We start from the raw sequence: 12,972 nt of genomic DNA on the forward strand, positions 1-12,972 counted from the left end.
AGGACAAATATAGTGTAAGTGTATAGACTGTTGTATATTTCAATTAAGATAAGGTGCTGAAATGAAGATAGAAAAACTGAGAATTAAATGGTGAGGATGCAAGAAGTGTCTAGGAGGAGCTAGGATTGTTCTAAATTAAGATTAGGCAAAAGCAGAGCAAATATTTTTGGCTGAATGCTGTCCAAGTCTTTATATCAGGATAGTGGAAATTTTGAGATTCCACAATTTTTTGATCTTCTAATTTTGCTCTGTTCTGCCATAGTCTTATATCTTTAAATTTAGTCTTATTGCTACAAATTTGCCTGAAATAATAAAATTTACAAAAAGAGTCATCCCATTGTAATGCCATACCCTATTTTCCTGATTAGGCCTATAGTCAAGGTATATAGTGACTCACCAACAGCATTTCATTCGAGTGAACACAATGATTCTAATAACTGTCTGCTAATTAGCAGGTTTTTGAGATAAAGACACAGTTGAATAGCTTGCATCTTCTGACACCCTAAATTAATAACGCTTCAGTACCAAATAAAAATGTGGTAGAGAATGGCATTATTACTTTTTGATACAGTACAAAATAGATTAAAATGAACCCAGCTTGTTTATGCAAAGAGCCTAACCATTTCAAAATGAAGATCTCCAGCTTAGCTCTAACACACAATGCCCCAGAAAGCTCTATATAAAGCTTGAAGAATTACTCCTAAAGCAAGATTCAGACATTTCTAGATTACAATTTTATGAATAAAATTAATTAACCAACAATTCATTACATTCTAAAAGCTTCATCTGACCATAATGATCCTTGTTTGCAGCCCAAACAGTATTTGGTAATTGCAGAATGATGGAGCAATGTGGATATTTTTTGATTACAGTTCATTACATAAGATTACAAGGAAGAATTTGTCTTTGAATCACAATGAAAACTTAATTGACACCACTATGCTAAAATATTTCAAATGATTAAATTTCAGTCTCTGTCTTAATCAGTTTTATATTAGAAAGATTTTAACAAGATAATGCTGTGAACATAATTTCATTGCATTATAAAACTGTTGGCTGGATCTCATAAGTAATTAAAACTCCAACCATCTTGGAAATCTAACACAAATGCAATTCCAATTTTAATATTCTTTAAGATTATACAGTATCAAATTTCTTTTATTTTCCTCAACTACCTTTAATCAAAAATAAGCTTGTTTTTTTCCTTCCCCTATAAATGGTCTAAAATTATACTTGCAAGATAATTTCAGGAAGCATATATGCCAGACACTAGAATCATGCCTCAAGACATAAATTAAACAAGCAACAACATGGGTGGAATTACAAAATGAAGTTACTTTTCTGTACAATATGCTCAGTGACTTTCAAATACTGCTATCTCAAGATCTTTCACTCCATCCAGAGGTGCTCTCAGCTGAAGCTGAGTGTGCTGAGAGCTCATTCAGATATATAACAGTCATCAAGTAGGCTACCATGAGCTCACATTTATTTCAGAGGCATTTCTCTCTGCTGTATTTAACCATATCACAGCCCAAGATAATCTATTGTAGAGAATAGCAGCATGTATCACATGGCTGCATTGGCTGCCCATCCTTCATATTAACACAATTGATTGCCAGAAGTTTTTAAATGGCAAGAGCATCTTTAGAATTGAAATACCTGGAAAGAAGGAAACAAAGCCACCCTCTTAGATAATGCCATACAGTTGTGATTCAGTCTGCCCAAAATACCTGCAACTACTACTTCATTTTCAGTTGAACTCCTCCTGAATTTATGAAGATGTTCTAGAAGAATTCCATAAACACCAGTACCACAGCTTTAATTACCAGTAACCTCTCAAATCACTGAGCAAGTTGCCTATTAAAGGGTCCAGCTGGCTTGTATATTAGAGGGACAGTCAGGAGAAATGTAAAATTCAGGCTTATGTCAAATATCTAATTGCCAAACAAGGAAGCAAAAATTGAGAGCGGTCTCAAAGAAATTGCACTACCTTGCATGGATCACTAAACTCTAATACCCTGTGTTAAAACCTATCATAGCTGTTGATAAGGCTATTAAAACAATGCAGTCAGAATATTTTGATATGGATTTCAAACTATATGAAAATCAGAGGATAACTGGATCCATAGCTTTGGTACAGGCTTGTTTCTTACTACAAGCTGTAGGGAACACAGACCACAAACCAATGGAGCACATTTTGCATATTTCTTAGTTGGAACATGCCCTTTGCAAGACTTCTGAAAATTTTTCCTTGAAAAATCCATTTTAATTGAGCATGTGAAAAATAGTGTATAAAAACAAACTCACTTTGTATTTGTGTCAGTCAGAACAAATCAAAAGAATATATTGTATTTACATTCTCATGTATAACTTAGTTATGGTCTAAGAGACTTTTTTTTTTGCTGCAGAATAGCCATCTACAGTCTGAATGTCAAAGAACATCCCCCGCACAGAATACCATGATGACGATTTTCTACGTGTAAGTGACATCAAGAAGTATGGAGAAATGCATGTGTGCTTGATTAAATCAGGGTAGCATATTAATTGTCCCACCATCCCACCAAGCATCACTTTCGTGATAGTCTTGAGTGTGAACTTGTGAAAAATAAGAGGAGTAAAACAGTGAAATACAGACACCATGTGTAAAAAAAAAATGTTTTGGGTTGTTTTAATTAAAAACATTTACATATAGTTTTGCTTTGTTTATATACAGTCATAAGTTCAGGTTAAAAATTCATAAATGTTCAAAATTCAAAGACGGGAATGTAGAGAACAGATTTATTGGCTTCAAAATTAGCTCCAAGTTCTTTCCCTAGAACCCTCAGAAAACATTTTACAATAAGCTGGGCTGGTAATGCCTTCCTGTTTCCAAAAGAGGCAGTCCCACCTGCCCTGTGATCATCCCCTTTCTTGCAAGTAGAAGCTGTTTTGCCTTGACCTATACTATTGCTTGTCTACCACATTAGTGACCAGGGTAAGGAGCTAAACTAGTGAAAATCTGGTTTAAGAAAGCTGCAGTAAAAAGCTACATAGGAAGAGCAATACTTTTCTTCAGGTTTAGCTTTTCACATCAGGGTAGGGTTAGATGAGCACCAGAACATTGACACGAGCCAGAAATGTTTCACACCAAGGCCCAGGGAGAGAGGAAGAGCTGCTCAGCAGCTAACAAGACCATCTTAACTACATTAGGAAAGCATATGTCTAGCAGACAGAAAATAAGATGACATTCTCCCCTGCCTACAGGGCATCACAACAAAATTTCACATTGCATATCATGGTTTATTCATTCTGAAACACCAAAACCTTTGGCAAAGAGGAAAGTTATTCTGAAAAGTCTTTCTGCCTGTTATTGCCAGATCTTGATTTCTCCAGTCCAATCACATGTTGCAAGGAGTGATGGCAAGACTGGGTGAAATTTTGCATTCACACAAGCTTCTTTATGGGCAGACAGAGTGCGAATAATCCTAGCACTATGATAGTTGTAGAAAAACACTTTGCCATCGGAACTTCCTGTCACCAAAAGTGTTCCATCTGGAGAAAATTCACAGCACACTGCAAATCCTTCCACCTGTAAAAAAAATAGTAACAGCATAACTCCTGTTGCTGATTAGAGAAATTCATTGTGGTAATACTGAAAATGAATATGGTACCAAAAAAATGCATCTTTAAATAAATATGCACTAAGGACTTCTCCAGGTGTTTATTAAGACACAGCTATAACACAAACTTATTTAATCAAGCTATTAAGTATTCACAAAGTCTTCTAAAAATGATCTTCTTCAGAGTGTATATGATTCAAAATAGCATACGGGAAAGCAAAGGAAGGCAATTAATACCTATCACTGATTTACCATCAAACACTATTAGCAGACTTATTAAAATGCACAGTTCCTTTTCTATCTGTCTTGCTTATGATCATTCTGGTGATAAAGAATACCTTATGTCCTTCATATCTTTTCTTTTTGTTGATTCGGTAAGGTCGCTGGGAAGAAAACAATGCCATGTAGTTCCCGTTTGTCTGAGCAACAAACACAGACTCTCTTGGGTGCAGAGCCAGACTTGGGCAAGTGTAACGCTCCTGAAAGTAATTTTAAAAAAAAGTTTTGTTGCATGAAACAAATGTTTTGCTCAAATGAATTGAGTTAACTTTTGACATATTCAAAAGACCATAAAAGATGGGGTAAAAGACATCTCCATGGTATACATTATATATATACATATATATAACTCGTTACAATTAAGTATATATACTTCATTCATTATAATCCACTGAAAGTCTTACATCACATCAAATATTAAATCAAATATCTATCCTGTTTTGGTAGATTTCAGCTAGGTCCAAACCAATCATGAAAGAACCCCTCTTCTATTTTCAGTCTAAACAAAAGACAAGGTGCTGAATTTTGAAGCCCTGAATACAAATTAAGTGGGCTTTGGCTGTACAATATCTGCACATGAAGGACATCAGGCTGACAGTGACTACTGGACACAATGGGCTATGCAGCTGGATGGGAAGAGCAGACTGATTTTGTTACATGGTTTGGAAGTGATGAACTGGGCAGTTCTGGGTATCAAAGTATTGGGCACAGTAACCAAAACTGCACTAGGCACCATGCCTGATTAGGAGTGCACTCTGGGGCAGGGCACTGCGTACTTCTGGGGGGAAACTGGGTCTAACAGGAAGGGATCAGATAGCACCACACAATCTGCAGGAGCATTGTGCTCTTTTGCTGGGTATTCAGTAGTAGTGGGTTATTTCAGGGCTCAGCTACTCACTCGATAATGCAGATAAGCAATAGATGAAGTCCTGTCAGGACCTAATCTGTTTGAGTCCACAAGTTCTCTCCCATCTTGAAGGGTTCAAATGTGACATTCGGAAAACTGAAGTAGAGTTTACCAAAATCACTGTCATTTTGTTTGCTTTCAGTGCAGAAGAGGGAAAATTGTCCAGTTCAGAGATACTCTAGTCCAGAGAAGGTAGGCTGTGGGGTTTTGTTGTTTGTTTGGAAGAGGACAGGGAGGGAAAGGCTGGTTGTTTGAAAAACAGCCTTGATACTGAACCTGACTGTTCTGTACTTTATTTATTCACGGGTGGTTTTTCATTTTTGTTTTTTTCCCCTATTGCCTATTCAGGAAGATACAAGATCTAATATTAGACAAAGACATAATTGTGAAAATTAAACATGAAACAAACCCAATAGATCATCTACTGCATGTCCTTGTCAGTAGAGAATTGTTCATTCCAGCCAACAGGCATCTGTATACAATTCAATCATATTATATTACATAGTATATTAGACTTGGGTTTTCGGAAAAGAACCAGGGAGTTGGAATTATCTGCTAACTTCCTTGGTAATCTCCTTTGAAGCTGCCAGCCCTTCTAGACAATTTAGTCCATTAAATATCTTGTCTGGACAGATTACGGAGAAAAACACTATCTGTATTGATAAGAGTAAAATTTGCCTCTGTGATTATGCCATACAAGAAATCAACATGCATGTATCAGGTTGCTAGTACTATGCAAATATAAAACTCAGTTTGTCAACAGCCCTCACTCCAGCTTTATTTTCTACATTATTGACAAGCATGAAATACTATATCATGACCCAAACAATAACAGCTGTTAATCTTACATGAAAAATCTGATTGGAGATTTTGGCAGCACTTTGAAAGTCCCATGCAATAATGGTACGATCAGCTGAGTCCCGGCTCACTGCATCCGTGCTTGTGAGAAATTCTCTTCCTTCAGTGAGAAAGAGTATATCCAACGTCTGTTGTACTGCAGCTTTGTAAACTCTAGTCACCTAGTAGACAAGAAAGTTTCTCATTTCTGGACAGAGAATGATAAGCTATTAATACCAAGAACATAGACATCTCCAACCAATATTATATTATTTTAGTATGTGGAAAAAAATCATTTTTAAAAATTGAAGTAGAAGCATATTAAATAGTTTGGTGATGTACGTAAATAGTTCACACACTGAAAAATTACATGAGATATAAAAGCAGTCTAATTTAGATATTACATTTATGTATACTTCAGATTCTGTTATAAATTCTTAAGGAATTAGAGTTAGATCCAAAAAGAGTTTTAGATGACACAATGCTGTGGAACTGGGTCTACGCAAGCTCCCTTCTATTTTACAAACTCAGTGCACTCTGAGGATGAGTCTGAGGAGCTCTCCTTCCAGGAAATATCAGAAGTTTATGTTTTCAGTCCTCTTGTTCTCAAAATCTTCAGCTAGTTATAAAGCCAGAGAAAGGAAAGCAACTAGGGTTAGTGGGGATTTGCAACTTAAAGGACACTGCAAGAAGTGAATACTCTCGTGGATCATTCTAGACTTAATTATAAATCACAGGGGACGAGTAAACTGGATGATTCAGGATGCTCTCCCAGTCCCAAGCTGCTGTGCAGGGAAGCTCACACGCTGGGTGAGGAACTGCCCAGGAGGCACCTACGGACATGCTCTGCAGAAGCGCCTTCACCATTGCAGAGGACAGCTCACTCTATTAAGGGCTCAATCTGACACCCTCTCCTGAAGAAAAAAAAAACACACAAGCAGAGCCTGCTCTTCTAAAGTGCTGCCAGAGGAGGGGATGGTGGTGACAAGAGTGCTGCTGTCAAGCAGTTCAGTGCTTATGGACACAGCAAGCATGCTGCCTTTGTCTGTAGGGACTCCTACCTCATCCACCTACCAAAGGCTCTGGCATGAGCCAGCCTCTGCTGCTGCTTTTGCTGCCACTCTGCCAAGAACAGAGGGCAGCAGGGAAAGAAAGTCATCAAACACTTCAAAGAGCTCAAACATCTGAGCTCAGGAGTAAATATTGTGCCTCATGCACTAGCTCCAATTTTGTAATTAATGCACATGGTCAGCCTCTAAAGAAGTTTGTGCTATAAAAGCAAATACCAAAGCTCCCAAATCCACTTTCCAAATCAAAAATATCAGAGTTGCCAAGTCGAGATCCTCTTTTAGGACTTATACCACAGAGTCCTGGATGCATGCAGAGATGGATCCTCAGCCACAGGACTCTGAATATTTTAACAGCTTGTGAGTTGGATCTTAAGATGTGAGACAGATTTTGAAGTATTCTAAGGAATATATGAATAATTAGAATTTCCTTTCTTTCTACCTTTCTTCATGAAATTCTGCATCTGTTGTCTACTTTGAATCTTACAAATCAATACCTTTGCTTCCTTTTCTCTGATTTACCTCCAGTGAAGAGAGACTTCAAGGCAAGTGACCAGATCAAAGCAGTCCATCTCTGAATATTCTGATCCTTAAAACTAGGACACTAAAAGACTCAGTTATTCATATCTAAATCTTTCTCTTCAAGATAGCTAAAACATAGCAGCCTGCACTTCCAACAGGGTGTTCAGAGGTTAGTCCTCCTTGCAACCTCACAGAAATACCAACTGAGCAGAGAGACTGCATGGAGTATTATACTGAAATGGTTCTTAACTTGTGAGGCATTTCAGTGCCAGTCTTATACCTGTAACAGCACGTGGCTACTGAACTTGCATAGGTACTGTAAGCACAGGCATTTTTAGAAGAAAGAACAGGTACTGCAATGAAATATCCTGGATTATAACAGTTTTACACTTTAAACAATAAAAGAAAAATAATTTACAATATCAAACAATGTGAGAACTTCTCAATTCCTTGCCTCAAGATCAAAATCTATGAGTGTTTGGAAATGGTCAGAACTAGCTGATCCTACTGTAGGGTACAGAGATACTAGATGATCTCCTGAGGTCCCTTCCAGCTCTGCTTCCTGTGATCTCAGCATGCAGAAGTAAGGCAGCAGCTGTTTCAAGTGCTTTTCACAGGCTCTGTGAAATGTAGTTTGGAAACATAATGTTTGTACTCAGTGAAGAACCTTGGTCATGCAAGCACTCTACACACACAGCAATAACATCAACAAGATGTAAACCTGTAGAACAAAAAAAACTGGCACACTTCTCAGCAATCTGCCTGTATTTTTAAGATACAGAACATACAACTGTTATTGCATAAGTCATATTTTTCATCCTAGGAATCTGCATAATATACAAAGCAATTAAACTTTGTAAAGCCAAAATTGATATTTGCATATTTATAGCCTCCACTTTGTCTATGGAGAAATCACCATGCATATCTATTTCTTCACTGAGTTATAAAAAGCAGCACATAGTTCATTAGAAAAGTAGAAAATTAAGCTATTTCATAGGAGCCAAAAAAAAGTAAAAGCAAATATACCTGATCTATAATGGCTGCCTGGAATGCAAAATGGAATACCATACAAAAATTTGACAGCTGTAGGAATTGCAGAAGAACTGAAATAAATGCAAATTCTGAGGATGGAACACAAAGGCAGAGGGGTGCTTTACCACCCCTATACAGGGGAGGAAGTAGCTACTCTGTGAAGTACCTTCACAGAGGTGACAAGATCCAGCTGGGAAAAGCAGAGAAGCACAGACATGAAGCAATGGAACACAGAAGAGGCAGAAATGAAGGTCAGTTCATTCCAGGAAATGTAAAACAACAATATAGAGTAATAAAAGATAAAAGAAAGTCCTAAACAGTGATTCAAGGTAGTGATTCTTTATTATTTCCTTCTTTTAAAGATGGAACAAACTCAGACATACTGCTTGGGTCCTCAGCTACGTGAAGCCTCTAGAAAAACCCTTGTGAAATATATGTATGTATAACCCATTTATACACTGTCCAGCACTATTTGGGGTTAGTTTGGGGGCTTGCTTTAACACGTTTTTGGAGCAGGAAGAAATTGTGAAGACGGCAATGTAAGCATACTTCTTAAGTTTTGCTCAAATTCTGTAGGGCTGTTACCTAAACTCCCACTATCAATTTAAACATTTTCACTGCTAACTATTAAATATATCTGCTTGTCTGCTAGTCAGTAAGATATCCAACCAAATTACTCTGTGCAACTTAGCACTGTTTCAGAAAAAATGTCCACAAAAATTAGTATAAAATAATTAGTATAAAATACTATCTTTTTCTATACCTTTGACCAAACCACATAGTAAGAACTGACTCAGAGAACAATAAATTAACACTTTGAAAAGCAGCTGGGAACTTGGTATACATAGTATTTAAATTCCTCCATAAAGATGGCTTTCAAAAATAACTAATTGCAACACCCCTGCCCTGAAAAGTACTCACAATTAAACCTGTTTGTTCTACCTTAGACAATTAATTCATGACATGCCTGAGGAACTTACTTCGGGAAAGCACAAGTTTTCCTACCCTGCTGGCTTTAGTTTGTTAATAACAGCTTTTGCTCTTTTTCTATTTGCAGGTTTATCACCCGTAAGCACTGGAAAACCACAATCCACTTGTTCAATTGAAGCACTTTCTGGACATAAATGAAATCCTTTCAAAAAGGAGGCCTAATAGTTTCTGGTGTCAACAAAAACCAACATAATAATAAAGCTTCTTTACAACAGCAAGAGTTCATGGCTTCAGGCGTTCAACAAGAAAGGTAATTTAGGCAAATTAAATCAGTTTCAAATAGATTCTTATGGCTCTGGTGATTTGAGAAGCATGCTGTGATGCTGAATTCAAGGTACATGTTTCGTGTAGATGTCCTATAATGCATCTCTGCACAAAGCACAGGCAGTGCCTTTTGCTTCTCAGGAAAGCCCGGAGCATCCATACGAGCATTTCAGCAGCCGGCGCTGTCCCCAGCACCGCTGGTCACCTACCACCCACTGGCACTTCGCTTCCCTCAAGTCCCCTCCGGCTTTAGACAAGAAAGAAACGTGCCTGCACATCCACTGCCCTGAGAATCTGGAAATAAGGTCTCACAACAAATCTAAGAGGACTACAGGCAATCTGGAAGGTCATGGAAAATGTCATTGATCAGCCAGCGCAGTGGTTTCCAACCTGTGAAATGACCGTATTTTTTTTCTTATTCTTCTTGGCTTAGCTTCTTAGATTGAGTGCTTTGGCATGAAATTGCCTCTTCCTACTGGCACGTTGGGTAATGCAATGGGCAACTGATTTAAGTTTCATTTGTGAAACTGTACTACCGCAATACAAGGAATAAAAAGCATGTTTCAACTAAAAAGAAAGCTCATTTTGCACAGAATAAAAACACTTCCTCCATTGCAGTGTAAGGTGTTGTGTTGAGAGAAAATACTCATTACAAAATAAATCAGTTAAACTGATAAGAGTAAGGTGTTGAGCCACATAACTACTATTTGCTTTACAGTAACAAATTCAAAACAAAGCCATGACTATTGACAAACAATTTATGTTTCTGATCTCCATCTAAAAGCTACAGTGGCTGTTTTAATCAAAATCCATGGTAATAGCATAGACAGGAAGATCAAACTTGTTGTAGTTTTATGTTCTTTAAAGTATTTTAACATAAGACTGGTGTATAACATGAGAGGTGGTCCCATGCAAACAATGTGCCATGTTTATGTTGTCAACATTAAAAATAAAGAAATCAAGAACAAAATTTCATTGTGAAAATTCAAAGCAAGCTATGAAAGACAAAGACCACATTGGTGGTGTAGGAAGTCCCAAAACCACAAATTTTAAAGTCCTGAGTAACTGTTACTGGAAATCTTGATAAATAAGTCTGCAGTGCTTTCATACTCTATTTTTTTTAATGCCCAGTGAGTGGCTGCTGTTGTGCTTGTTTAAAATTTGTCTAGAAATGGACTGAAACCAGAACTTCCCAACGATGCGAATACTTACTCTTGAAAAAGAAGCATTTGTTGTTCTTGGCCAGTTCTTGGCCCATTTCAGTCTCGTAAGGAGCGGTTGTGCCAGAGAGATTGCATGCACAGACAGGTCTACAGTTCTGATCCATGACAGCACCACAACAGGAGTAAACACAGCAGCAGCGCTCATGTATGTGCCTGCATACTCAGAAAGGACCCTTGAATATTAACATTTAAAAGCATATGTAATTATGCTTGTAAAAATGTACTGACATCATCTTTCTTTGAACTTTTCATCCATAGATTCCGTAAAGACTTTTCTCTGACAGTGAAAGAATAACTTCAGTTTTCTAATGCACCAAATAAATGATCTTATTTTAATTACATTGTTCTTCATAATACCATCAGTACATGACAATATATTAGCTGTTTCTATAGAAACCAGAAGTACAAGTTGTTCCACCAATTTCTACAGCCTTTTTTCATATTTATATGCTATCCAGAGACAAATTCATTAGGTCTCCTAAATACAAGCTACTTAAAATGACTGCATCTCATCTTAAAGAAGTTGTGATAGAATGTTTCCAAGGAAACAAATGCACTGCACTTGCACTCTATATTTATTAGATTTTTAAACTATGCTTTAATGACTTGGGCTTATCTCTTTATAAACTCAAGTATTAAGAAATAGATCAACAATACTAAAGAGAATCTTTTTTCCTTTTTTTTTTTTTTAGCATAAAGCTGTGGATGATAGTTGCAATTTTGTGGCTAAGCAGTGCTCAATCCGGAGAAAACAAAAACAAGATGGGAAATAAAAAAATTTTTAACAACATCTACCTTGGCCTTTGTTAATCATAAAAACTCTGCAGTACATTTCCAGTCTAATTTTAGAAGCTCAAAATCACAATTTTCACCATTTTTCTAGTTAATTTATTCTATATTTTATAAGGCCTAAATTTCAAAAACGGGAATTTGTATACAACTCTAAATTTTCCTTAAATTTGTCTGTCACTGCAACCAACTGATTTTGTATTCATCCTTTTTGAAGCCTTCTTAACAAAATGGTTATTAAGCCCAAAAGACTGGACCTTCGTATTCTTTTTTTTTTACTTATCTCACTTCTAATAAATCAGTGCTATTTCTCCTGCATGATATTCTAGTCCTTTATTATACATGATTTTGTTAGCATGCTTCTGGAACGATGTTCATTTTACTATACTTAGGTTAGTCTCTGCCTTCTACAGCTTACCTAAATGTTCTACCAAAGAGCACCAAATAAATTTAGAGCGATATCAAGTAAGCTTTGCACAATCTACCATCCCTGAACTCCTACAAAATTTTATTATATCACTTTTTCCTATATCTTTAACTAATCTTTCCTTTCTGTGACAGGTCATATTTCTGTGTTTCTCCTGCCTGACATCTCTTTCTCTTTCTACCTCCTTGTTTAACATAAGCAGTGAATTTGCATTTCGGGAGGTCTAGAATATTTCTGAAAGTTCATCATTATAAAGAAGGAGAGCCACAGGCCTGTCATCTTTCACTTATTCCCTCTCCAAATTACTGCATGGTGCTACTTCAGGACTTTCTGTTGTGACAGCTGTAGCACATATGTCTTCCCAAATCTCCAACAGGCCTTGCAGGTTTATGAGTCAAAGCACAAGAGCGTCAATAGACAACAGTTTTAAAAACTGACTACATCCAACAGCAGAATAAATTACTCCTCCATTTTTAGCAGAGACCCCCAGAAAAGTTAACTTCCCTAACTTTAAAGTTCCATATGAAAAAGAAGCTCCTAAATGCTTACAAAATATTAAGAGTTTCATTAATCAAAGTATAATCATAGAATATCCCGAGTTGGAAGGGACCCAGAAGGATCATCAAGTCCAACTCCTGGCACTGCACAGGTCTGCCCAAAAGTTTAGACCATGTGACTAAGTGCACAGTCCAATCTCTTCTTAAATTCAGACAGGCTTGGTGCAGCGACTACTTCACTGGGGAGCCTGTTCCAGTGTGCAACCACCCTTTCAGTGAAGAACCTCTTCCTGATGTCTAGCCAAACCTCCCCTGCCTCAGCTTGACACCATTCCCACGGGTCCTATCACTGGTGACTAAAGAGAATAGGTCAGCACCTGCCCCTCCACTCCTTCTCGTGAGGAAGTTGTAGACTGTGATGAGGTCTCCCCTTAGCCTCCTCTTCTCCAGGCTGAACAGGCCCAGTGACCTCAATCGCTCCTCATAAGTCTTCCCCTCTAGGCCCTTCACCATCTTCGTCACCCTCCTCTGGACACTCC

At 37.4% G+C, this 12,972-nt stretch overlaps 1 protein-coding gene across 3 annotated transcripts in view; it reads right to left on the reverse strand.

The window, feature by feature from the left end:
* Positions 1-3,152: 3,152 nt before the first annotated feature.
* WDR25 (WD repeat domain 25) overlaps positions 3,153-12,972 on the reverse strand; it is a 66,181-nt gene continuing 56,361 nt past the window's right edge. For all 3 annotated transcript variants that reach the window (XM_040557231.1, XM_040557230.1, XM_040557232.1), the window contains exons 5-7: positions 5,634-5,804; positions 3,938-4,078; positions 3,153-3,568 (exon numbers count right to left, since the gene is read on the reverse strand). In XM_040557231.1, coding sequence (XP_040413165.1) covers positions 3,347-3,568; positions 3,938-4,078; positions 5,634-5,804 — 534 coding nt within the window. In that variant the 3' untranslated portion in view covers positions 3,153-3,346. The remainder of the gene's footprint in view (positions 3,569-3,937; positions 4,079-5,633; positions 5,805-12,972) is intronic.

The sequence above is a fragment of the Cygnus olor genome, chromosome 5 (genome assembly GCF_009769625.2).
Source record: "Cygnus olor isolate bCygOlo1 chromosome 5, bCygOlo1.pri.v2, whole genome shotgun sequence".
NCBI lineage: Eukaryota > Metazoa > Chordata > Aves > Anseriformes > Anatidae > Cygnus > Cygnus olor.